The sequence below is a fragment of the Macaca thibetana genome, chromosome 13 (assembly GCF_024542745.1).
Source record: "Macaca thibetana thibetana isolate TM-01 chromosome 13, ASM2454274v1, whole genome shotgun sequence".
NCBI classification, from domain to species: Eukaryota; Metazoa; Chordata; class Mammalia; order Primates; family Cercopithecidae; genus Macaca; species Macaca thibetana.
In genome coordinates this window covers 70361072-70383725 of record NC_065590.1, presented here as the reverse complement: position 1 = coordinate 70383725, position 22654 = coordinate 70361072, and the positions used below count along the sequence as shown (strand labels likewise).

Sequence of the window (22654 nt, the reverse complement as noted above, 5' to 3'; positions counted from 1 at the left end):
GAGGTACTTACTGCCAGACATCAAGTAAAGGCCATTAGGATCAACTGCTAAACTTGTAACAGCTTCTAGGTGGGCTACCATCGAGTGGATCAGTTTGCCTTTGGAAAAAGAGATGGATATTCCTTATTAATGCCTTTCCTCATCGCCTATATATGCCAGTTACCATGTCATGCTGGTTTCTCCAGTCATCCCTCTCTGTGTGCTTACTGTATGAACAGCTTTTTCCATCAACTAAAACAACATGTCTCCCCTCTTGCCTCTAGTCATGGCAATGACACGGAAAACCAAAAAAGCTCAAATTTTAGATTACACTTTTGTCTTTTAATCCACAATATGGAAGTCAGTAATTTCTACACACACCCCTTAAGCCACATTTGTTAATTAGAACGTAGACATTATTAATCACCTACTTTGCATTCTTTAGCTACTGGCAACTTATGAGTTGTGGAAACACAGAATTCAAATTCACAGAGAGAAAACAATGACGCAAGGAAAAAGGGACAGAAAGAAAACATGGCCATAATTTTGGTGGATACAACATATAGAAAAAAATTTTAAACATTAAATATTCATCACCAGCAGCTAAACAAAGTCACCAAAAGTCAACATGTTAAAGGCAGATACTTAGATAAATATGGCAGCTAATATACGGTGCTTTCCTCCCAGCACAACGCTTCCTAAATTTCCTTTATACTGGTGAAATGTAGTAAAATAAAACTTGGGCAAGTCTCCATGCACAATTCAAATCAATGAGGACCAACTAGTCAGTTTTATAACACAGAAAATATTAGTCCATGGAAAAACGAATACAATGACCTGGAGGTTTTCCATCTGCAACACTAAAAAAGGCTATTTGATAACGGAATAATTGAATATTGAATAATGCTATTCAATAATTGAACAACATAATGACCATATGCCTCTATTTCCAATGTTTCTACTTTTCCCCAACATATACTACTACAACAGATCACAGCAACAGATCATTTTTATTGGTATTTGAGTGAATTTTTCCTGGTGTCCCTAGTGATAACCTTGGCTCTAAAGCCTACATATAGCATTTGCTCACTATTAAATAAACCAAAATGATTCTGTACTAGTCTTAGCAGATTTGGATGGAATGAAGAGAAACTGAGCCGGGAGAGTATCTGTGTTTCAGTGCCTATTCCCTGACTACGAAACCACCAACAAACACCAAAATTAGCCTACTTGTGGTAGGGATTTTTTTTTCTTTAATAAAAATCAATTCTTAGTAAGTTCTTACCTGTATTGTTATCATAGAATTTGATGTGCCTGTCTTCATGAGCAGTGATGCTGATCGGAAGAGTAGGATGACTGATGACTCTATTTATTTGGCAGGAAGAGTTGGCTGCTAAAAAGAAAAAATTAAAAAGCAACACAATTTAGTCAAAGATATTTTTCACATAAAGAAGAACTAAATTATCTGCCTAAGAGACTGAAAAAGTAGGCTGGCCATGGTGGCTGAGGCCCGTAATCCCAGCAAGGTGGGAGGCCAAGGCAGATGGATCACGAGGTCAGGAGATCGAGACCATCCTGGCCAACATGGTGAAACCCTGTCTCTACCAAAAACACAAAAATTAGCCGAGTGTGGTGGCGCATGCCTGTAGTCCCAGCTACTCAGGAGGCTGAGGCAGGAGAATCATTTGAACCTGGGAGGCAGAGGTTGCAGTGAGCCAAGATTGTGCCACTGTATTCCACAGCCTAGGTGTCAGACCGAGACTCTGTCTCAAAAAAAGAAAAGAAAAAAGAAAAAAAAAAAAAAAAAAAAAAGAAAAAGTAAATAATGTGACTTTTATTATCTGTTTTTAGTTTATTTATGCTGTGATTGTTTTCAAAATTTCAATGTTAGGAAAGAGAATTGCCTGAGCTATACTATACTGATAAATCTGGAAATATTTATAAATTATAATTTCCTGCTATATGTGGGTGCCACCTAAGGCTTAGTCTAGAACCACTAACACTGTTCATTCTACAACGTTCTGTTAAGATTTTGCTATTTTAGTATAAGTAAGTTCTATCATCACTTACAGGGAGGTAATTCTCAAATTGAAATCTCAGCTCTTTTTGCATACAATGTTTTGTATCACATCATTATCATCTAAAGATAAATATGACAAAGAGAGCTTCTTAATCCTTAAATCCCTTTTTCACTCTTCCTCATCATAATAGAAATGGTCATCATTTGACAGAACCAGGTTTGGAATCCTAAAAGTCAGCATCCTAACTGTATTTTTTGTTAGTAAGTTCCAAAGAAACTTCAGTTATATATACAATGCAATAGGAAAGCACATATCAAGCCCATATTACAGTGAACACATCAAGGTCCAGAAAAAGTTGTGACTCCTCCACAATCAGGTGACAATATCAGTACCTATTCTAACTTCTAACTCTCTCCCAACCTGATGGTTCATGCAGATCACACAACTGCCAAAATTGGTTCCTAAATGATCACACTTCTTCCTGAAAGGGTTTTATTAAAAAGAAATCAGTAATTTAAAACCTCAGTGATTTCTGTTAAGCTTTTTTTTAAGAGAAAAGAAACACTGACAAAAAGAAAACACTAATTGAAGGTATGTCAAAGTTTTAAAAATTAAATTATGGTCCAGGGAGAGAAAGGGACATCCTTGTAAAGTATATTACTGGGACAACTGTCAAAATTTGAATATAAATAGTAACTCAGATAATAGTATTGTGTCAATGTTAAGTTTCCTGATTTTGATCATTGTAATACACTACATCAGAGAATGTCCTTGTTCTTAGGAATTACACGCTAAAGGATCTAGGGGATAGGAGCATGATGTCTCTCATACGGTTCAGAAGTTAAAATTATACACATATATAGAGTGAAAAAGTAAATGTGACAAAATGTTAAAAACTGCTAAATATGTGTGAAGGGTAGCCAGGAGTTCTTATACTGTTTTTGTACCTTTTCTGCAAGTTTAAAATTATTTCAAAATAAAGTGTTTTAAAAATTTTTTGAACCCTACAATAGGTATTACAAGTTTATATTCACATAATAGAAAATACAGCTAAAAACAGTCTAATCTTACAGAATTTTCATGTGGCTCCTAGAAATATGACATCTTAAAAACTGAAGATAGTTTCTTCCCAAAGATAGTGGCAGGTAATTACCCAGCCTGTTATTTAAATATAAAACGTGGCTGGGCATGGTAGCTCACGCCTGTAATCGCAGCACTTTAGGAGGTCGAGGCAGGCGGATCACTTGAGGTCAGGAGTTCGAGACCAGCCTGGCCAACATGGTGAAACTGTCTCTACAAAAAATACAAAAATGAACCAGACATGGTGGCACATGCCTGTGGTCCCAGCTACTCAGGAGGCTGAAGCAGGAGAATCGCTAGAGCCCAGGAGGTGGAGGTTGCAGTGAACTGAGATCGCACCATTGCACTCCAGCCTGGGTAACAGAGCAAGACTCTGTCTCAAAAAAAAAAAAAAATATATATATATATATATATAAACAAAAACTCACTTGACCATGTGGAATAAGTTCTTAGTCAGTTACACCTGATTTAGATCCTAAACAAAGAGATGCTTATTCACAAAATTCAGACTATGCATTATTTCCTCCACAGATAATACTCCATTGAGCAATACCTGTTGTAAAGTCCAGCAAGAGAAAAACAGTAACAACAAAAAAAGAAATACTTTAAGTATCCCATATATTCTGAGAGAGATGTTTTAGAGAATAGTCTCAATTGCTTTGAGAGCTAGAAAATAAATATGATTGAAATCAAATCATGGAAACAGGCAAAAGAAAGTTCTTATTTGGTAATACTTTTAAGGAAGCTTCTCCACTTGATGACAAATCAGAGAAGTAGGCAGAATGCAAAGAACACTACTCATACCCAGCTTGTGACATATCTACTTCAACTACCTTTGACTTTATCACAGTCAAATCGCCACTGACATCAACGAGAAGAAGGGTAATTTATTCCTATTCTAACAAACATCCTTCATCACTTTAAACTCTATATAAAATTCACTTTCACCTTGAAGCTTGTTTGGTCTTTTCATTTTTTTTAAAAAAAAATGCTAAATTCCAAAACAGAACACCGCAATCAAATATAAATAGCAAGGGGTAGTTCACAGTAAAACATAGTAAGAGACTAATTTAAGTTTACTTTATACAACTTTAAAAGTAAAAAACATAATTTAGAAAATGTCAGGACATATTACAACTCAAAATAATGATCATTTATTCCAGTAATGTTGCCTTTGTTAAAAATATTCTTGGAAGTTTTTTCAAAATATTTCCAGTGTCAGGTAAAAAGTCCTATTAATTTAGGGTCACATCTCTTGGGGGAAAATATGGACTCACTTGCCTAGTTCTCTTTATCCATCTTATCTACCAGACTTGACATCTTATTAACCTGCAGTCATTAAAAAGCACTATTTCCACTCAGGATGTTCACGAATTGGCCATATAATCTCTGAAGGTAATTACATAAATGTTCTCATCCTTTCTAATTTCATATTAGTTTTTACTTTTACTACTGTAGCTTTGGATCATATATTTAAATGTGATTTTAAATTTATTGAGAGTCTAAAACCTGTAATTTCTTGGTGATATTCTCCTTTTCCAAATCTATCATCTCAGTTTTTATTTTCCTGTCTCTCAAGTAGCTCAAAGTTCTATTCATGCTTACTTCCCCACACAAGTCTCAGCATATCAGAAGAAAACAATGAACAACAGGTTAGGAAGGGAAAACGATGAAAAACACAATGGAATAAAGAAACTTTTTGAGAGACAGAGAGTGAGAATAACACAACAATATATGTATACATATGCATGGACATGTTCACACATGGACGTACACACACCCAACATGTAATCACTTTTAAAGCTAGTTCTCAGATTAAAACAACAGTATCTGTATGTGGTATTCTTCATCAACTGCAACCTAAACTGTGATTGTCTGGATTATGGCTAAAGACAGCAAGCAATGGTAAAGAAAGCCAAAAAGCAAAAAAGAGTCTGTAATATCTTCTTCATAACCTGAAAAAGCATTTATTTCCTGACTTCCTGCATCCAATAAGATGCTTCAGGTTTGGAATTCTGAGTGCCACCACATGATCTGTATTGAGCTGTACCAAATCACACTATTAATATAAAATTAAGTTGATTTAAAATATGAAATTATGAGAAACAAAAAATATTTTATTTCCTATTCAGAATAAATAAGGCTTTCTTCAAATAGAATTGAAAATTAATCATTTAGTATAAAATAAAACTTGACCCATTTTTGGAATAGCTCAAATGCTATTTCAAACAGTATAGTTATAAATGTACATAAACTTAACCCAAATTCTTAAAAGGTAAATAATTACATCCTTCTAAGTAACTGTGTTCTGAGATTTAAGAGATAGAAAGCTTTATAATGACAAATATTTTTCACAGCTGACTCTAGTAGTTATAATTTTGATTATGTTAAAAAAAAAAACAGACTATTTAAAATTGGTATGCATACTTGTATCTACATTGGATTCTAAAGTGAGAATGCGTTGTTGTGTTTCCATGTTAAAAATGCTTGTATATCCCTTGCTGAATGATGCTACCATATGGCTCGGGTCACTGCTTACTAGATCCACAGAGGCGGGGATTCCCAATTCTGAAAGAGAACATATTGAAATAGAATGGCAATTAAACCATCTACTTGACAATGCACTTAAAATATAGCAAAACAAATAACGACATGGTTTCCTTAAGAAGCAAACAAGGCTTACCGTAAGAATGAGAATTAGCTCATAACTAATCATTGGAGATTATTTCTTCGTAACTTTTAGCCCTAGTCTATTTATTTCCCTTACCTGCTTAGCAGATCTTCTCCCTGTTACTCAGCTGATATATTCATGGAATGCAAGCCTTTATTCAGAAAGCAAATGGAACACATGTATGAATTACAAATTTTGCTGCTTCCACTCAACCTCGAGCTTAGAGTGACATAGTGGGAATTCTTCATTTTAAAAAACCCATCTCTTATTAGGAATGTTAGCTCATCAAAAATAGAGAAATTAAAAAGTAAAATTTTAAATTATTATTTATTGTTAGAGTCATGCAAATACCATATGAAGACAACTCATCAAAGCCTGGAGAGAAGTTATAATAGCTCAAGAATAAAGAAGGTATTTTTATTTACCATCTAGAATACATGAAAACTTAGAGCTTATTTATAAACATAAAAAATAGAAGGAAACGTATAAAGTGAATATAATAATCTGATTTTTTCATTTGGCTCAAAATCTAACTACAGCAAGCTAACAGTTCAAAAATGTGTATACTGCAGAAGAAGATATACAAATAACCAATAAGCAAACAAAACAAATGCTCATCGTAATTAGCCATCAAAGAAATGCAAATACATTACGATGAAATACTACTACACATCCACCAGAATGGCTAAAGTTAAAGAGACAGACAACACCAAATTTTTGTAAGGATGGAGAGCAACTGGAACGCTCATACATGGCTGTCAAAGGTGTAAAATGGTACAACCACCACAAAACTTTTTAAAAACTTTTTAGTGATTTCACATAAAGTAAAATAAACATCCAACTGAAAGTCCAGCAATTCTACTTCTAAGTCTCTACACACCTATAATGAAAATATACGAATGTTCACAGCAGCTTTACTCAAAATAGCAAAAAACTAGAGACAACCCAAATATCTATCAAGATGTAAATGAATAGACAAATTATGGCTTAATGAAATACTATCAAATAAAAATGAAAGAAGTAATTGATATAACACAAATGAATTTAAAAAAACATTACAATGAAGAGTAAAAGCAAGATACAAAGAACACATACTGTATTATTCCATTTACATGAAGTTTGAGTAGATAAAACTAATCTGTGATGGAAGAAATCACAACAGTGGGTACCTCCGGTTGGGAGTAAGGAGAGGAGGGGATTGACTTGGAAAGACATGAAGGAACTTTGGGGAGATAAAGGAAATATTCTGTCTGTCATATGGTTTGGATCTGTGTCCCCACTCAAGTCTCATGTCAAACTGTAATCCCTAAGGTTAGAAATAGGGCCTGGTAGGAGGTGACTGGATCATGGGGCGGATTTTCCCCTTTGGTGATATTCTCGTGATAGAGTTCTCACAAGATTTGGTTGTTTAAAAGTATGTTCCACCCCCTTCTTCCTCCTGCTCTGGCCATGTAAGACATGCCTCCTGTCCCTTTGCCTTCTGCCACGATTGTAAATTGCTTGAGGCCTCCCTAGAAGCCAAACAAAGGCTGCTATGCTTCCTGTACAGAACCGTCAGGCAATTAAACATTTTAAAAGCAAACAAACAAACAAATTACTCAGTCTCAGGTATTTCTTTATAGTGGTACGAGAATGGGCAAATATAGTCTTCTTTTTTTTTTTTTTAAAAGAAAATGTAGAGACAGGGCCTCGCTATGTTGCCCAGCTGATCTCAAATTCTTGGCCTCCAGTGATCTTCCTGCCTCAGCCTCCCAAAGTGCTAGGATTACAGGTGTGAGCCACCACACCCGTACTCTATGTCTTGATTGATGTATGAGTTACATGGGTGTACTTATCTATCAGACTCACTGAAATGTATCCTTAATACCTGTTTTTCACTATATATAAATTATATCTTAATTTTTTAAAATCTAAAATCTGTGTGTTCTTTCACCAAAAACCATTCCTTTAAAAATTACAGGCCAGGTGCAGTGGCTCACGCCTGTAATCCCAGCACTTTGGGAGGCTGAGGCAGGTGAATCACTTGAGGTCAGGAGTTCGAGACCAGCCTGGCCTGTAACATAGTGAAACCTTGTCTCTACTAAAAAAAAAAAAAAATACAAAAATTAGCTGAGTGTGGTGGTGTGTGCTGGAGGCTGAGGCAGGAGAATTGCTTGAACCTGAGAGACGGAGGTTGTAGTGAGCTGAGATCGCGCCACTGCACTCCAGCCTGGACGACAGAGTGACACTCCATCTCAACAAAACAAAACAACAACAACAAAATTACACATAGGTTGGAAATTCAAACACACTTTCGTTGCTTCAAAAACTTTCATATTAAATATAAAGCGTTCAGAGAATCATTTATCTGCTTGCTTGTTTTCAGAATAAACTGTTTTATAGGGGATTCAGCAAAATGATTTTTTAAAGTATGTACCTTGAGTATCATTAAATACACTTAGTGCTGGAGCAACCTCAGTTGTATTCCATACACGCAGAGTGCCATCTGCTGAACAGGACAACAAACGCTGATGTGCTGCACTATAAGCCAGACCCCAGACTGCATCCGTGTGGCCTAGCAGAGGGCCTCGTAAAACAGAAGGATCTATACAAAACAGTAAAAATGCAAAATCAGAAAGAAAAAAAAAAATCACAAAGGTACTCAGATTTCAGAGAAAGTAAAATATATAAAAAACAGCACCTGATAACAGTATAAAATATGACTCTTGGTTTCTATAATTCTTCTGACAGGCTACAGTAAATCAAAACAGGCTTGGAAATATACAAATGTAAAGTTTAAAATTTTTAAATTAAAATTTAAAAGCACGTATCTTTCCCCTTAAAAAAAGTGAGTATTTCCTCCCCCTTCCTTTTGTCCTTCCATTTGTCTAAATATTTTTAAAGCATGTTAATATAAAATCATTTGAATTTCATTCGTCTTTGGAGAAACCACAACTCATACTCCCTGAGGAAGTGAACAGAGAGGTCCTCTCCCTCTCTGAAATCCCTTAGCACTTTGGCTACACTTCCTTCTGTCCACTTATCTTACTATATGATGGATGGCAGTTATTCCTGAAAATATGACATTCATAATGGACAGGAAGTGACATCTACAGGAATCCCAAATTCTCAAACAGCAGTAACTGAGATGTGGTGATAGTGTATGCAGGGAAAGAGGGAGGGAAGTGGGGACGTTAAGTAAGCACAGTCTCATGATAAAAGTCAAATTGGAAACTTTATTAATCTTCACAATGATTCTATGAAGTGGTACTTTCAAGAAGACTCACAAATGTTAAGTCTGGAAATGTCAATGGTATTATGTCTTATACCCTCTGTCACACATACCATAAAATATTTATTGAAGACACACTGTGTGTCAGACACTATGCTCAATGATGGAGCCAAATATATGATTAAGACCCAATTCTATCCCAGTCCTCAACAGACAAGGTTGAAAGTACAATAATAGTGACAGACATCAGTTAGCACAGAGAGTAACTGGAATGAGTGAAAACTTGGAGAGTGAAACCTAGAATTTACAGATGTCAGCCAGCTGAAGATGAAGGGGACAGAATGCTTGACAAGGAAGGTAGCACCCATGAAATCACATGAAAAAAGAAACAGCATGATATGCAAGGAAATATATAAGCAATTCAGTATTACTGGAGTGTGGACTTTGAAGCAGGAAGTAGATGGGATGAGGGCATCTAGTTTATGATGTGATTTCTACTACATATTAAGGAACTTGGAAATTATCCTGAAAGCAACAAGGAATCTGTCTCCAGGGGCAGCAGGATCAAGTATGTATTTAATAAGGTAAGCTTGGTAGTAGTACAGAAGACAGATTGGATAGAATCAAGACAAAGGCAAGGGATTGTTTCAGCAGACAAAAAGAGTGACAAAGACCTATGGCCAGGGGAAGCAGTGAGAGGGCCAGAGCAGAAAAAGTAAATTCAAGAAACATTCAGGGAGTCTTTACCAAAAAACTAGGTAATTAGTAAGTGGGGACAGTGTGACAGAACAGGGAATCCAAAATAATTCTTAGGTTTCTAGTTTGGGTGATTCTCATAGTGCCACCAACTAAAAAAGAATATACAGGAGAAGAAACACAGAACATGCTAGGATTTACAGACCATTCAACAGTCATCCTGAAATTCCTGTAGTCAATCTGAAGCTCAAAGATTTAAGCATAGATGTAGATTCAGTCTCTCAAGGAATGTTTGTACACTGAAAAAAGTTAGGGTCTGGGTCTTGATAAATGTCAATATTTAAGGCAAGAAAAATAAAAGCAGTTTATGAAGGACAGAGAATAGAAATTGTCACAAAGTGTCAAAATGCCAATAGCATGGACAGATTTCAAAAAGGATGGAGTTGTTAACAATCTCAGATACAGCCAATACATCGAGTAAAATAAGGACTGTAAAATATTCTTGGATCAGGCAATTAGTTACTGACAATCTTGTTATATGTAAGTGTTAGAGCCAGAAGCCAGTATGCAGAAGGATGAAGCACAGAGAAAAAACATGAAATTAGTAACTGGTAATTATGTTTTCTAGACAATACCATCAAAGAAACAGATCATGAGGGAATGAGAGGAACTAAACGGAAGCCAGTGAGGGAAACAGGGTCAAGGCTTCTCCTTGCACAGAATGGAAGGTACCCGAATTTACTTATTTGCTGAGGGGATGCAAAGGAAGCAAAGAGAGTAAGGCTTAATTAAGATGCAAGAGAACAAAAGCAGAAGAGCAAAAGATTAGAATGCAGTCGCAAAGAGAGACAGATTCGAGTGCAGTCCCAAAAGAAACTAAAATGAATAAAGTCAAAATGGGAAAGACTGGCCTAGGACAGAATGAGGGACAGTTGATTCTCTAGCAGAGAGGTAAAGGAAGTAAGGAAAGGCATAGAACAGATAACTTATAAGAGAATTGGGGGAGAGTGGGGCTACTTTTCACAAAATATTAATGCTTATTAAATAAATGCTGGGAAAAATTTTTGTTTATTGAATTTCTTATCCTTACTCTGGTTTGGTGGTAAAATTAATCTAAAATAATGATTGAATTAAAATGCTTTTATGACAAATGTGATACTTCAAACTACTCTAGAACTTAACAGAAAACCAAAATAGCCAATTCCTAAACAGTTTTTACAAATGAATTTATGGTAATATCTATTGATAGATTATAATATGTATTTATGATGTATGGTACTGTTCCCAAAACTAAAGGGCACTTCTTAACTTTTGAGGCCTTTTACCTATTTTGGTGTCATGGACTTTTTAAATTATTAGCTTCTACAGCCCTCCAATAATTGACTAAGGGGATGGCACCAATATTCATTTTCCTTAAAAGTTGTTTGACAAGAATAGTGATGAAATGTTACTACGGCTTAGTAATAATGTACCAAGAACTCTACAGATGCCTAAAATAAGAAAACAACTGTCAATCAAGCCTGTATTTCCAATAAATAAGACTCTGGAGAAGTGGGAACTGTATTTTCAAGAAGAATGTTTTTTTCTTTTCTTCTTTTGGCATTGTATATCAAGTTAATTCCTAAATACAGAAGTCCTTTTTCACAAAATAAAGATGTGGTTCTCTTTACCTATTTTCAAAAATCTCCTATCTCTTCCTTTTATATTCTATGAAAAAATGTGTTTAAAAAATCAATTTTATTCCTTCAGATCTTTGGGAAATCACCTACCATAAGAATCATAGGGGTCGATGTTGGGATTAGTGGTATTCCAGCCCTGGATCAGTCCATCAGTACCACCACTGTAACACTGCTCACCATTGCTACTCATTACCACACAAAGCACTGGACCTCTGGGAGATTAAAAAAAAAATAAATCAATTGCTATTCTCAAAAACCAACCTGATAATATGACTTGTTAAAAATAAGCATGTTTAATTACCCAAATGGCTATTTTTCTGCTTTTTATAAAAGCTAGTACCTGAAAACTCAGGTACTAGCAAAGCACTGTTCATTTTTCTTCCTCTGGTTTAAGAGGTTGGTAAATTATGGTCTGCATGTCAAATCCAACCACTGGTCTGTTTCTGTACAGTCCTCAAGCTAAGAATGGTCTTTACATTTTTAAAGGGTTATAAAACAAAACAAAACAAAAAACAATAACATGCAACAGAAATTATATGACTAGCAAATCCTAAAATATTTTAAAAAGCCTAACAGCCTAAGTCAGATATTTATTATGTGACTCTTTATATAAAAAGTATGCCAATCTCTGTGCTAAATCAAGAGAAAAGGCACATTCCTTAAACAGAAACAGAAAAAAAAAAAAAATGAAATGCATCATCACACACACACACACAAACAATTCTCAAAAAACTTTTTAACTTTTAGTTTCAAGCGTACATGTGCAGGTTGGTTCTAGAGATAAATTGTATGCCTTGGCGGTTTGCTGTACATATTATTCCATCACTCAGGAAAAAAGCACAGTACCCAATGGGTAGTTTTTCAATCCTCACCCTCTTCCTACCCTGCACAGTCAAGTTGGCCCTAGTGTCTATTGTTCCCTTCTTGTGTCCATGTATACTCAATGTTCAGTTCTCACTTGTAAGTGAGAACATGCAGTGTTTGGTTTTCTGTTCCTGCATTAGTTTGCTTAACCTGATGGCCTTCAGTTCCATGATTTTCCTGCAAAGGACATGATCTCATTTTTTATGGCTGCATAGTATTCCATGGTGTATATGTACCACATTTTCTTTATCCAGTTTACCACTGATGGGCATTTAGGGTGATTCCATGTCTTTGCTACTATGAATAGTGCTATGATGAACACACATGCATGCATGTGTCTTTATAGCAGAATGATTTATATTCCTTTGGGGGTATATACCTAATAATGCTGGGTTGACTGGTAGTTCTAACTTCTTTGAGAAATCACCAAACTGCTTTCCACAGTGGCTGAACTAATTTACATTCCTACCAGCAGCATTTAAGTGTTCCCTTTTCTCCACAGTCTTGCCAGCATGTTATCTTTTGACCTTTTAATAATGGCCATTCTGTCTGGTGTGACATGGCATCTCATCGTGTGTTGATTTGCATTTCTGTAATAATAAGTGATGTTGAGCACTTTTTCCTGTCGGCCACATGTATGTCTTCTTCTGGAAACTATCTGTTCACGTCCTCTGACCACTTTTTAATGGGGTTGTTTTTTGCTTGTTAATTTGTTTAGGTTCCTTATAGATTCAGGATATTGTTCCTTTGTCAGATTCATAGTTTGCAAATATTTTCTCTCATTCCGTGGGTTGTCTATTTACTCTGTTTCTAACGTGTGCAGAAGCTCTCCAGTTAAATTAGGTCCCATTTGTCTTTTTTTTTTTTTTTTTTTTGTCATTGTTGCAATTGCTTTTGGTGCCTTCATCATGAAATCTTTGCCAGGGCCTGTGTCTAGAATGGTATTCCCTAGGTTCTCTTCAACATTTTTTATAGTTTTAGGTTTTACCTTTAAGTCTTTAATCCATCTTGAATTGATTTTTGTATATGGTATAAGGAAGGGGTCCAGTTTCAATCTTCTGCATATAGCTAGCCATCTGTCCCACCACCATTTATTGAATAGGGAGTCCTTTCCCCATTGCTTGTTTTTGTCAACTTTGTTGAAGATTAGATTTGTTGAAGTTGTAGGTGTGCAGCTTTATTTCTGGGCTCTCTATTCTGTTTCATTGGTCTATGTTTCTGTTTTTGTACCAGTACCATGCTGTTTTGGTTACTATAGCCCTGTAGTATAGTTTGAAATCAGTAATGTGATGCCTCCAGCTTTGTTCTTTTTGCTTAGAACTGCCTTGGCTATTTGAGTTTCCATATGAATTTTAAACGTTTTTTCTAATTCTGTGAGAATGTCATTGGTAGTTTGATAGGAATAGCATTGAATTTGTAAATTGCTTTGGGCAGTATGGCCATTTTAACAATATTGATTCTTCTTATGAGTATGGAATGTTTTTCCATTTCTTTGTGTCATCTCTGATTTCTTTGAGCAGTGTTTTGTAATTCTCATTGTAGAGATCTTTCACCTCCATGGTTAACAATATTCCTAGGTATTTTACCTTTTTTGTGGCTACTGTGAATGACAATGCATTCTTGATTTGGTACTCAGCTTGGGCATTACTGGTATATAGAAATGGTACTGATTTTCATACGTTGATTTTATATCCAGAAACTTTGCTGAAGTTGTTTTATCAAATCTAGGAGCTTTTGGGCAGAGACTATAGCGTTTTCTAGGTACAAAATTACATTGTCTGCAAAAAAGATAGTTTGACTGTCTTTCTTCCTATTTGGATGCCTTTTCTTTTTCTTACCTGACTGCTCTGGCTAGGACTTCCAGTACTATATTAAATAGGAGTGGTGAGAGTAGGCATCCTTGTCTTGTTCCAGTTCTCAAGCGAAATACTTCCAGATTTTGTTGTTCAGTGTGATGTTGGCTGTGAGCTTGTCATAGACAGCTCTTAATATTTTGGGGTATGTTCCTTCAAGGCCTAGTTTGTTCAGGGTTAATGAAGCAATGCTGAATTTTATTGAAAGCCTTTTCTGCATCTATTGAGATGATCATGTGATTTTTGTTTTCAGTTCTGTTCATGTGATGAACCGCATTTATTGATTTGTGTATACTGAACTAACCTTGCAACCCAGGGATAAAGTCTACTTGATTGTGGTGGATTAGCTTTTTGATGTGCTGTTGGATTCTGCCTGCTAGTATTTGGTTGAAGATTTCTGCGTCTATGTTCATCAAGAATACTGGCCTGAAGTCTTCCTTTTTGTATATTGGCCTGAAGTTTTCCTTTTTGTTGTATCTCCGCCAGGTTTTGGTATCAGGATGACACTAGCCTCATAGAATGAGTTAGCGAGAAGTCCCTCCTCAATTTTTTTTTTTTTTTTTTTGAGATGGAGTTTCATAACTCTTGTCGCTCAGGCTGAAATGCAATGGATGCAATCTTGGCTCATGGCAACCTTCACCTCCCGGTTTCAAGTGATTCTCCTGCCTCAGCCTCCCGAGTAGCTGGGATTACAGACACCTGCCACCATGCCCAGCTAATTGTTTTGTATTTTTAGTAGAGATGGGGTTTTCACCATGTTGGCCAGGTTGGTCTCGAACTCCTGACTTCAGGTGATCCACCCACCTTGGCCTCCCAGAGTGCTGGGATTACAGGCGTGAGTCACTGCACCCGGCCCCTCCTCAATTTTCTGGAATAGTTTCAGTAGGAATGGTGCCAGCTCTTCTTTATGCGCTAGGTAGAATTCAGTTGTGAATCCATCTCAACCTGGGCTTTTTCTTGTTGGAAAGCTTTTTATTACTATCCAATTTCAGAACTCATTATTGGTCTGTTCACAGAATTTCTTCCTGGTTTAGTCTTGGGATGTTGTTTCCAGGAATTTATCCATTTCTTCTATGTTTTCTAGTTTGTGTGCACAGAGATGTTCATAATAGTTTCTGGATGGTTTTTGTATTTCTGTGGGGTTGGTGGTAAAATTACATTTATCATTTCTGGTTATGTTTATTTGGATCTTCTCTTTTTATCTTTATTAGTTTAGCTAGTGGTCTACCTATCTTATTCTTTCGAAGAACCAACTTCTGGTTTCAATGATCTTTTATATGGTTTTTTTGTGTCTCAATTTCATTCAGTTCAGCTCTGAGTTTGGGGTTGGTTTTCTCTTGTGTGTGATGTTAAGTTGTTAATTTGATATCTAACTTTTTTTTTTTTTTTTTTTTAAGACGGAGTCTCAGTCTGTTGCCCAGGTTGGAGTATGGTGGAGGGATATCAGCTCACTGCAACCTCTGCCTCCTGGGTTCAAGCAATTCTCCTGCCTCAGCCTCCTGAGTAGCTGGGATTATACCTGTACTAGGTGCATATATGGATGCCACCGCACCCAACTAATTTTTGTATTTTTAGTAGAGTTGGAGTTTCACCATGTTGGCCAGGCTGGTCTCAAACTCCTGACCTTGTGATCTGCCCACCTCAACCTCCCAAAGTGCTGGAATTACAGCTGTGAGCCACTGCACTGGCCGAGATCTTTCTAAGTTTTTGATGTGGGTGTTTAGCACCATAAAATTCCCTCTCAACACAGCTTTAGCTGCCTTCCAAAGATTCTGGTATGTCGTAGCTTTGGTTTGATTAGTTTCAAAGAATTTCTTGATTTTTGCCTTCATTTCTCATTATTTACCAATAAGTCATTCAACAGCTGGTTAATTTCCATGTAACTGGTTGGGTTTGAGCCATCTTGGTATTGACTTCTATTATTTATTTATTTGAGACAGGCTATCACTTGCTGTTGCCCAGGCTGGAGTGCAGATGCATGACCTCGACTCACTGCAAACTCCACCTCCCGGGCTCAAGTGATCCTCCCACCTCAGCCCCCTGAAGAGCTGGGACTACAGGAACACATCACCACTAGTGGCTGATTTTTGTATTTTTTGTAGAGATGGGGTTCTGCCATGTTGCCCAGACTGGTCTAGATCTTCTGAGCTCATGCAATCTGCCTGCCTCAGCTTCCCAAAGTGCTGGGACTACAAGCATGAGCCCCTGCACCCAGCCATTGACTTTTATTTTTATTGTGTTTGCTCTGAGAGTGTGGCTGGTATGATTTCAGTTTTTCTAAATTTGCTGAGAAGTGTTTAATGGCCAGGAGGGTGGTTGATTTTAGAATATGTGCCATGTACAAATGAGAAGAATGTATATTCTGTTGTTTTGGGGTGGAGAGTTCTGTAGATATATGTTAGGTCCATTTGGTCAAGTATCAAGTTCAGGTCCTGAATATCTTAGTTTTCTGCCTTGATGATCTAATACATCAGTGGGGTGTTAAAGTCTCCCACTATTATTGTATAGTTATCTAAATCTTTTTGACAGTCTCTAAGAATTTATGAATCTGGGTGTTCCTGTATTGGGTGCATATATATTTAAGATAGTTAAGACTTTTTTTGAATTGAATCCTTTACTGTCATGTAACATCCTTCTTTGTCTTTACTGATCTTTGTTGGTTTAAAGTCTTTTTGTCTGAAATTAGAGTAGCAACTCCTACTTCTTTCTGTTTTCCGTTTGCTTGGTTGATTGCTCTTCACCCCTTTTCTTTGAGTCTATGGGGGTTACTGCATGTGAGATGGGTTGCTTAAAGATAGAATACAGTTGGCTCTTGCTTCTTTATGCAACTTGCCACTATGTGCCTTTTAATTAGGGCAGTTAGCCCTTTTACATTCAAGGTTAACAATGATATGTGCCCATTTGATCCTGTCATCATGTTGTTAGCTGGTTATTACACATACTTGATTGTGTAGTTGCTATAAAGTGTCAACGGTCTATGTAACCAATTGTGTTTTTGTGGTAGCTGGTAATCTTTTTTTTTTTTTTGAGACGGAGTCTTGCTCTGCGACCCTGGAGTACAGTGGCACGATCTCTGCTCACTGCAAGCTCCGCCTCGTGGGTTCATGCCATTCTCCTGCCTCAGCCTCCCAAGTAGCTGGGACTACAGATGTCTGCCACCACACCCAGCTAATTTTTTTTGTATTTTTAATAGAGGCAAGGTTTCACCGTGTTGGCCAGGATAGTCTCGATCTCCTGACCTCGTGATCCACTCATCTCGGCCTCCCAAAGTGCTGGGATTAAAGGTGTGAGCCACCGCGCCAGGCTAGTATTCTTTTGTTTCCACATTTAGAAAAATTCAAAACCCTTCAGCCAGGCGCCTGTAATCCCAGCACTTCGGGAGGCTGAGGTGGGTGGATCACTTGAGGTCAAGAGTTGAAGCCCAGAAGTTCAAGACCACCTGGCCAACAGTGTAAAACCTTGTCTCTACTGGATCACGCCATTGCCTTCCAGGTGGGGCAACAGAGCGAGACTCCGTCTCAAAAAAAAAAAAAAAAAAAAAAGAAAAGAAAAATATGGAACCCTTCGTGAATCTGTGTCATCCTTGTACTGAGGCCTTGCTGATCTCTGTATCTTTCCAGTTGTAGGGTAGGTACTGCCAAAGCAGGTACTTGAATATTTTAATCCAGGTTATATAAGGAAAAAAAGTTGGAATTTCTAATATTTAAATCTAGTTGGCTCTAGTTTAAAGATATAAATATGTACCTTACTTAAACATCATGTAAATAAAATCTAATTTAAGCGCAAATCCCTATTTCGCAGTGATGAACTTGGTTTTAGCATTACATTATCTGCCAAATTCTTTTACATTTAAAAAAACTCCTAAATACAAAGAATACCTAGTAAGTGAAAGAAAATAAAATATCCTAACCAGCCTGTTTTACAAAGATATTGGTTTAAAATAAAGAAAAAGCATATACTTACTTATGGGCTCTAAATGTATAGATAGGTTCTACATCAAGAGAAGTGCTCCTAAATCAGAGAGAGATGACTTTAACATTCGAAGTTTCAGTAATAAACAGTATAATTGAACATATGTCATAAAATTGCCTTTAAAAATACAAACATTATGGGAATATACCATTCTCAACTATATGATACATAAGAAAGCTTACTTAACACCAATTATACTTTCATGGCATCAAGAAACAAGATTCTTGTTTAGTAATAATATCTTGTTACAGTATTTTTAGCCCTGTCATAATCTATTTGACTAAAGGGAAAGACAGCTTCATTCAAGAGAAACAACATGGGCTTCGAAGAGATAAATTTCTGAACTCAATTTCCAGTTCTGTCACTAATTGGCGAACTTTAAGCAAATTATTTAATGTTTCAGAACTTCAGATTACTCCGTTTAAAACAAAACAAAAGGCCGGGCGCGGTGGCTCAAGCCTGTAATCCCAGCACTTTGGGAGGCCGAGGCGGGCGGATCACAAGGTCAGGAGATCGAGACCACAGTGAAACCCCGTCTCTACTAAAAATACAAAAATTAGCCGGGCGCGGTGGCGGGCGCCTGTAGTCCCAGCTACTCAGGAGGCTGAGGCAGGAGAATGGCGGGAACCCGGGAGGCGGAGCTTGCAGTGAGCCGAGATCGCGCCACTGCACTCCAGCCTGGGCAACAGCGTGAGACTCCGTCTCAAAAAAAAAAAAAAAAAAAAAAACAAAACAAAAAAATGGGAATGACACCAAATAATCACAGGATTAAATAGGATTCTACAAGTTAAAAAACACCCCAGGACACAATCATGCACATAGTAGGATATCAGCAAATGGTACTTCTATTTCCTTGCCTTTCCAATAAGGTTAATATGTCTATCCTCCATACTGAAGAGATTGTCCAAATTATCAGTTTATTCACTACTCAGAACACCATTATTATAGGTACACTATACTCTAATACTGGCTATGACTTTGATGGAAACTGGATTTAAAGTCATGTACCTACCAATTTCTACACTGTATTGCAGTTATGTATAGACATGTTATCTCACAATGTATAGCCAGTAAACTATTTTTCTCTTCTGAAAACACCTAATCTATATGAAAGTCCATCTGGTTTTAGCAATATCTGGTTGAGCTATCTGAAGCAGACTGATAAATCAAATATTTCATCTACCCTATGTATGACACAGCATGAATGACACTGATCTCTCTCAGATTTCCTCCATTGGTAGTAAAATTTTTGTAACCTCCTCTATTTGATGTTCAGTGATGACTCTTATAATAACAAAGTGCCCAACACTGCAAAAGGGTCTTTGCTGGCAGATGCTGGTTTTTTTTTCTTTTTTTGACATGTGACCCAAAGGAGTGGAGCTCCAATAAGGACCCAAGAAAGTAGAATCAGGTTTAGCTATGTGACTTTTAAAGGGTTTATACTAACTCACGTCTATCCATACTTAGACAAGAACTAAAGGGCCAAGGCAAGCACTTCAGCAGTTAAGTTAGCCTCTGAGTCTAGACACACTGGTGGGTATGGAAAGTACATAAAGTCTTAAGGCCAAAAGACAAGACCAAGACCCTCCACTCATCCCAGTGAGGCTTTTCTCTGCTCCACCCCATAAGTCTAATCTACTAAACAATGGGTGGAGGTGGAGATTTGATTATTTTAAAGATGCATATACCTGTTTATAGGAACAGTCAAAACCTTCAGTACAGATAAGGGGCTCCCCAAATATAGCAGCCATTTAAAAATACTGTTATATATAAGGACGGTAATCAGTATTCACAAACCCTGGTGAAACCAACAGATAACACCACATCTTCCTAAGCATCAGTTTTCTAACCTACCATTAGGTCGTATAAACGGAAAAACACAATAAATTACATGACATGGCAGAAAGAACTAGAAGAAATATTTGGGAAATTTAATAGAAATAAAATATGTCGTTTTCTGCTGAAAATGTTAATTAAAATATTCAAGTATGTCAAAGTAGAATATTCTCACTTTTTGGCTGGGGCTGTTTTCTGTAAATTCCACATTTTTAATGTGTGATCCTCTGATGCTGTTATCAAAACAGGCTCAATGGGATGGAAAGCAAGGGCTCGGATGCCATCAAAGTGACTTCTCAACGTAAACTTAGGGTTCCATGTCTTCCTCAAGGCATCTTTATTGTTTGCTATCTATTAAAGAAAGAAAACAAAGATATCTACACACTTAGTTCAGGATAGGGGAAAAAAATTGCATTTCAACATTAATTCTTGCTGATTTGTCAATAAACCATCACTTTGCAATTTTTAAAACAATGTAATTTTTATATGTAGATAACCAAACCAAGAAGCAAAATTAGCAATAACCCAACACTAGTTTTCTTTGAAGAAATATGAAAGGTGTATTATTACAAAAACAATTAACATAATTGAATATAAAAAGTGAATCAAATTACATAAAATAGATCTTATTAGGATGCTAAATAAGACCAAGTAATTTAACACAAATTCTAGTATACAAATATAATTTTGGGCAAGAGTTGAAAAACTAAGCTATCTTTAAACCTGCTAACATTTTAAAATATCGTACTTTTGAGATTTTAAATACTTTCTAATAGCTAAATTTTTTTCATCAAACTGGAAACAAAGTTTATAAACTGGAAGCATAAAATGTTAAAAATGGAAGAGATAACTCAAAGAACGCATTCTACTGGTAAAACACACACATGTTCTTTCCCTCCGTGGTAACTCAATCTCAAAAACGAAAAAAAAAAAAAGTACTATTTTTTCATTCCAATCATATAACAGAAAAGCTAAAGAGGTAGATTATATTTGAATTTACACTAGCACCACAGGGTACGAATTCTTCACACTCCAAGGCTAGCAATCAGACTAAGTTTAAGTAAGAGTAGCAAAAGTACAATCATGTGCCACATAACTACATTTTGGTGAACAATGGACCACATATATGATGCTGGTCCCATAAAATTATAATGGAGCTGAAAAATTCCTATAGTAACATCATAGCTGTTTTAATGCTGTAGCACAATACATTACTCACATGTTTGTGGTGATGCTGGTATAAACAAACCTATTTGGGCTGCCAGTGCTATTAAAGTCTAGCATGTATAATTATGTACAGAACACATACTGGATAATGATATTAACTGCTGTTACTGGTTTATATATTATAATTTTTATTCTACAGTATATTCCTTTTACTTATTTTTTAAAAGTTAACTGTAAAACAGCTTTAGACAGTTCCTTAAAGAGTATTCTACTAGAAGGCACTGTTATCACAGAAGATGACAGGTCCATGACTGTCACTGCCCCTGAAGACCTTCCAGTGGGACAAGATGTGGAGGTAGAAGAGAGTGATACTGATGATCCTGACCCTGTATAGGCCTAGGTTAATATGCGTGTATGTGTACTCATTCTTAACAAAGAAGTTAAAAAGTAAAATAAACATTAAAATTTTAAAAATAGGAAAAAGTTTATAGAATAGGGATATAAAGGAAGAGAATATTTTTCTACAGCTATACAATGTGTTTGTTTCAAGCTGTGTTATTATAAAAGTTAAAATGTTTTTAAAAATTCAGTTTATAAAGCAAAAAATTATAGTAAGCTAAGTCTAATTTATTACTGAAGAAAGTTTTTTTATATATATTTTAGCACAGCCTAGGTGTACAGTGTTTACAAGGTCAACAGTACGGTAATGTCCTACACCTTCACATTCACTCACCACTCACTCACTGACTCATTCTGAGCAACTTTCAGTCCTGCAAGCTCCATTCATGATAAGTGTTCTATACAGGTGTACCATTTTGAAATCTTTTATACTGTATTTTTACTGCACCTTTTCTATGTCTAGACATGTTTAGATACATATTTACCATTGTGTTATAGTTGCCTACAGTACAGTAACATGCTGTATAGATTTGTAAAGCCTATGCCATCTAGGCTTGTAAGTACACTCTACGATGTTTGCACAATAATGAAATCACCTAATGAACACATTTCTCAGAATGTATCCCCATCATTAAGCAAGGTATGACTGTATTGGTAAAAGACTGGAGAAACACTACTTATTTACAAAAGACAAAAATACAGCAATACTAACAATAGCTATTATTTTGGGCATTATTCATTATTTTGACCACTATTGAAAATACTTTATATGCATTAACTCACTTAATCCTCAAAATAACTCTATGAAGAAGGAAATAACATTATCTCTACTTTCCAGACTAGATAAACCAGGAAAAGAGAAGTGACTTGCCCAAAGAACCCTGCTAGTAAGTGGAGGGGCCTGGATTCAAACCCAAGCCATTGGAATTTAGAAGTTACCCTCAATAAAACATCTGCAGAAAAAAATGGATACAACTTGTCAAATTAGGATAATAAGAGACATAAAACACATCATCCAAGGAACTACTGTAAGTACTGGGGCTGTTTATTCTGGAAGAAGAAAAGCTGAGTTGAATCATGTCTGCTCTTTTTAAGCACCTGAAAGGCTTTCAGGTGAAAGAGCAATCGAATTCCTTCTGAATGTCTTAATGTGGTAGGCAGCCACTAAGATGGCCCCAGTCAGCTCCATTTCCTTATAGGTAAACCTTATATAGTTCCGTCCCACA

The 22654-nt window shown here is 36.3% G+C and overlaps 1 protein-coding gene and 1 non-coding gene across 5 annotated transcripts in view; both read right to left on the bottom strand.

The window, feature by feature from the left end:
- STRN (striatin) overlaps window positions 1–22654 on the bottom strand; it is a 127867-nt gene that overhangs the window by 5868 nt on the left and 99345 nt on the right. For all 4 annotated transcript variants that reach the window (XM_050753338.1, XM_050753339.1, XM_050753340.1 and 1 more), the window contains 7 exons: window positions 20038–20213; window positions 18018–18065; window positions 11428–11549; window positions 8168–8335; window positions 5508–5648; window positions 1265–1372; window positions 12–98 (listed from right to left, as the gene is read on the bottom strand). In XM_050753338.1, coding sequence (XP_050609295.1) covers window positions 12–98; window positions 1265–1372; window positions 5508–5648; window positions 8168–8335; window positions 11428–11549; window positions 18018–18065; window positions 20038–20213 — 850 coding nt within the window. The remainder of the gene's footprint in view (window positions 1–11; window positions 99–1264; window positions 1373–5507; window positions 5649–8167; window positions 8336–11427; window positions 11550–18017; window positions 18066–20037; window positions 20214–22654) is intronic.
- Window positions 17603–17704, bottom strand: LOC126934514 (U6 spliceosomal RNA). The gene has a single exon (XR_007718980.1). It is a non-coding gene; the product is annotated as a U6 spliceosomal RNA (small nuclear RNA).